The 3,608-nt window shown below is 41.8% G+C and overlaps 1 protein-coding gene across 1 annotated transcript in view; it reads right to left on the bottom strand.

Moving 5' to 3' along the window:
- Window positions 1–402: 402 nt before the first annotated feature.
- The window catches only part of sdhaf3 (succinate dehydrogenase complex assembly factor 3), a 15,822-nt gene continuing 12,616 nt past the window's right edge, over window positions 403–3,608 (bottom strand). The window contains exon 2 of the mRNA XM_023424911.2: window positions 403–743. Within this exon, the coding sequence (XP_023280679.1) occupies window positions 549–743 (195 nt within the window). The 3' untranslated portion in view covers window positions 403–548. The remainder of the gene's footprint in view (window positions 744–3,608) is intronic.

Here is a 3,608-nt window from a genome sequence, read left to right as displayed (position 1 = left end):
TTAATACATTTGTAAGTTGCATGACTGATTACTGTTTAATTGTGGGGAAATGAATGGGGTGTTTGAAGTCTGTGGGAGGGAAATGGCACATCAACAACCATGAGTTGACTTTTATAACAGCCCTAACACCCACCGTCTCTCCCCCTCAACACATAGCTTGTGGCTTTTGTGTGGATTCAAGTGTTCATATTCCCACATTAGGGCTTCACCCCAACAATGGCGACATCACCCCTGAGGCTGATGCAGTGCCTCTCCCTCACAACCATGAGCTCACAAATGTATTCATATGAAGAAAAAGTTGACAAAAGAAGTAATTAGCGCCATCTTAATGCACCGGCGGAGGAGCATGACGAGCTAACTCTTATTAAAACAGTAAGAGAGACAAGCACAGGAACACAGAGATATTACACAGCACTTTAATACAGTCAAATGTTCTTAAAAGCCTCTACTGGCTTTGAGTAGCACTCTTCATCTGGAGCACTCAGAGGTAAATATCAGTGGCCTGAATAACAGCGCCTTGTGTTATTTGATGTGGGAGGCCGGCGGCCTCACTTGCCATCCTCCTGGATGTCAAACTGTCTGTTGGGTTTGGTGGACTCCAACATGAGTTCGTACAGTTGGCCGATCTGCTCTTCCTGGAAGTCACTGAGTTTCCTCTCTGACAGTTCAGCTCCAAACTTGGCTGAGCTGAGCTGCCTCCCCGCCGAATCCAGTACCTGAGTCTGCAGGGTGTCCTTGTATAGCTGTGGGGGTGGGGGGGAGGTGGGAGCACAAAGACAAGAACAGCAGCAGCATTTAGCACTTGGTCTTCCAGCCCATCACCACTTTCAGATTCACTGAACAACTTTTAGTTCAAAATAGACTGGCATTGCATAGTTCTCTGTGTGTGTATCAAAACCTGATGTATCGTATTCCACACACACGCACGCACGCACGCACACACACACACCGTCCTGCTGCCCCGAACACTAAAGCACCAAATGTGGATTAATCCACCGCTGAAAATAGTTCCAACAAATGTACTGTCGCCTCCTGTTTGAGTAGTGTTTTTTTAAAAACTACAATGTCCAGCTATTTTAGGAAATTACTCAAAAGGACTGGTATAAACTGTATGTGTTTTAAAGGTTCAGTATGAAGGAATGGGCTGGGGTCTGAGAGCCACACAGACATCAGGGAAGTCAGGACGGACTAACACATCGTTGGTTTTTGTCTCTTCATGGCATTTGCTGTCTATAAAGAACATACAACTAGAATCACCACCTCACTGCGGTATCCCTCCACCAACCCGCCGAGTAAATATGGTCACAGTCTCTCCTTCTTGAGTTACAGCAATAGCGTTTTCACAGAGCATTATGATGTCACAGTGAAGTTGACCTTTGACCTTCCAAGTGAATGTTTGTGCCAAATTTGAAGAAATTCCCTCAAGGTGTTACTGAGATATTGTGTCCACGAGAATGGGACGGACGGACGACCTGAAAACACACTGCCTCAGACCCTGACTGTCACTGGCATAAAAAAACCTTATCGTTTCAGACGGACATCAGCCTTAGTCCACTGACGTAGGTCACTCCAGCAGAACTGGAAGCTCAGACAAATCTGAGAAATTCAGCCGGTCAAAACTACATTCACTACTTGGATGGCGTGGTGGCAGGTAAAGTCTCAAACTGATGCAACTTGCTGTTGAACTTGTCCTGATCCAGGACACGACAGTAACTGGGAGTTTTCAGCAGTGTTTTGCTGTGGCAAAGAAATTTACACCAAAGCCTGAAAAACTGACTTTAATATTTTTCTTAAGCATGAAATATTCATATTTTTTATTAACAGCTTACTATTGAAAAACAAATTTTCTTCATCAAAACTGTCAAACACTATCAAACCAAATGTTACGAGACTCTGATTCAAATATTTCTAAATCCTGATTGGTTCACTGGAGTATGTGACATCACTTTTATCTAACAGAGCTGCATCTACTTCAAGCCAATGAGAAGAGTTCAGAAACCAGCACAGACAGAAATCTCTAATGTGAAACAGCCACAATTATTCACATTTTTTTCCACATAGGAGCCCATCACTCGCTGAAAAAAAATAGATGCTGCCCTGAAAAACTTTAAGAAACTCTTTGTATTACTGATACTATAAATAAAACGACGGGATGATGTGGGAACAAAACACTGAGCAGGAAACATGTAAATGAACAAACAGTTAACCTGATTAACAAAACCACTTTATTTAAAGTAAAATCCAAAGTGAGCATACCGGGAATAATCCCTAATAATCCCTCGCTCCATGGGAAAGCTTTGTAATCACGTCACCATGTTCCCCGATTTCAGCAATCAACTGGGTGAATAAAAACAAGCTGTTTGGAGGATAAAAGTCAAAGACCTAATAATGATCTTTAGCTTTTTACTCCATGTGTTCCTTTAAGACCAGACGGATGCTGTTAGAATGAAAGCAACGTGACTGCATTGGCTCTGTGTTCCTCTCTATCACTCTCATCTCCAATGGTACAACTAGTCCTTGAATTGAAAAATTAAAGTGTAATATTTACTGTATTGTAAAATCAACATTATGCTGTTAAGTTACAACACTGATACCACTCAGGATCAATGAAATCGATTTCTTCCTCCAACAGCATGAACTGTCCAGTTAGTCTCAGGCCATGTGTGACGTGCCAAAGCTGTCAGTGGCGTGTATGAATCATCCTGAGCAGATCCACGGCCACCTCCATGTGTTTGACTTCTGAGAAGTCATTCATCATCTGAGCAAAGAGCACGCAGTCACTGTCTGGTTTCCCCATTCACAAAAGCATCTTGTGTTTTTGGAACGCTCCCACTGTAAGCAATAACAAGCCTTTTATCTAAGAGGCTTTTTCCTGCACATAATGTAATTATGTTGAACATTTGCCAAGGGAGAAATTTCCTCCCTGAAGTGGGAGGTTACAGCTCAAAGGAATACTCCGATAGTTCATTACACTTGTGCTCGTACATTTTACTTTTCCTTCCAAAGACCTACTGGAAAATTTTAGGTGATTAAATGTGTGTGTTCTTCTCTCTTGTGTGTGTCAGTACGGCACAATAGAAAACAGGCAGTTTTGAGTACTTTATGTTTATATATCTGTGGGTCTGTGGACAGACTTTGTCGCCATAACAACAGCATCACAACCTGCAAGATACAGTCACAAAATGCTACAGGTGTGTAGCTGAGATCAACATGAGGCCGAGTTCAAAGGTGGGTGCAAAGTTCAAATGGGAGTGGTCTGACCCATGACCACCGAGTACTCATGTAATAATGTGGTAATATCTACTGAGCACTCATGTGATGATGTCGTAATAACTACTGAGTACTCATGTGATAATGTTGTAATGACCACTGAACACTCATGTGATGATGTCATAATAACTACTGAGTACTCATGTGATGATGTCGTAATAACTACTGAGCACTCATGTGATGATGTCATAATAACTACCGAGTACTCATGTAATAATATTGTAATGACCATTGAGTACTCATGTGATGATGTCATAATAACTACTGAGTACTCATGTGATGATGTCATAATAACTACTGAGTACTCATGTGATGATGTCATAATAACTACTGAGTAC

This window comes from Seriola lalandi, unplaced genomic scaffold, assembly GCF_002814215.2.
Source record: "Seriola lalandi dorsalis isolate HSWRI2012SDOR001 ecotype SW California unplaced genomic scaffold, Sedor1 jcf7180002054760, whole genome shotgun sequence".
Classification (NCBI taxonomy): Eukaryota; Metazoa; Chordata; class Actinopteri; order Carangiformes; family Carangidae; genus Seriola; species Seriola lalandi.
Note: the sequence above shows the minus strand (reverse complement) of the source record. Positions and strands in the feature narration are given on the sequence as shown.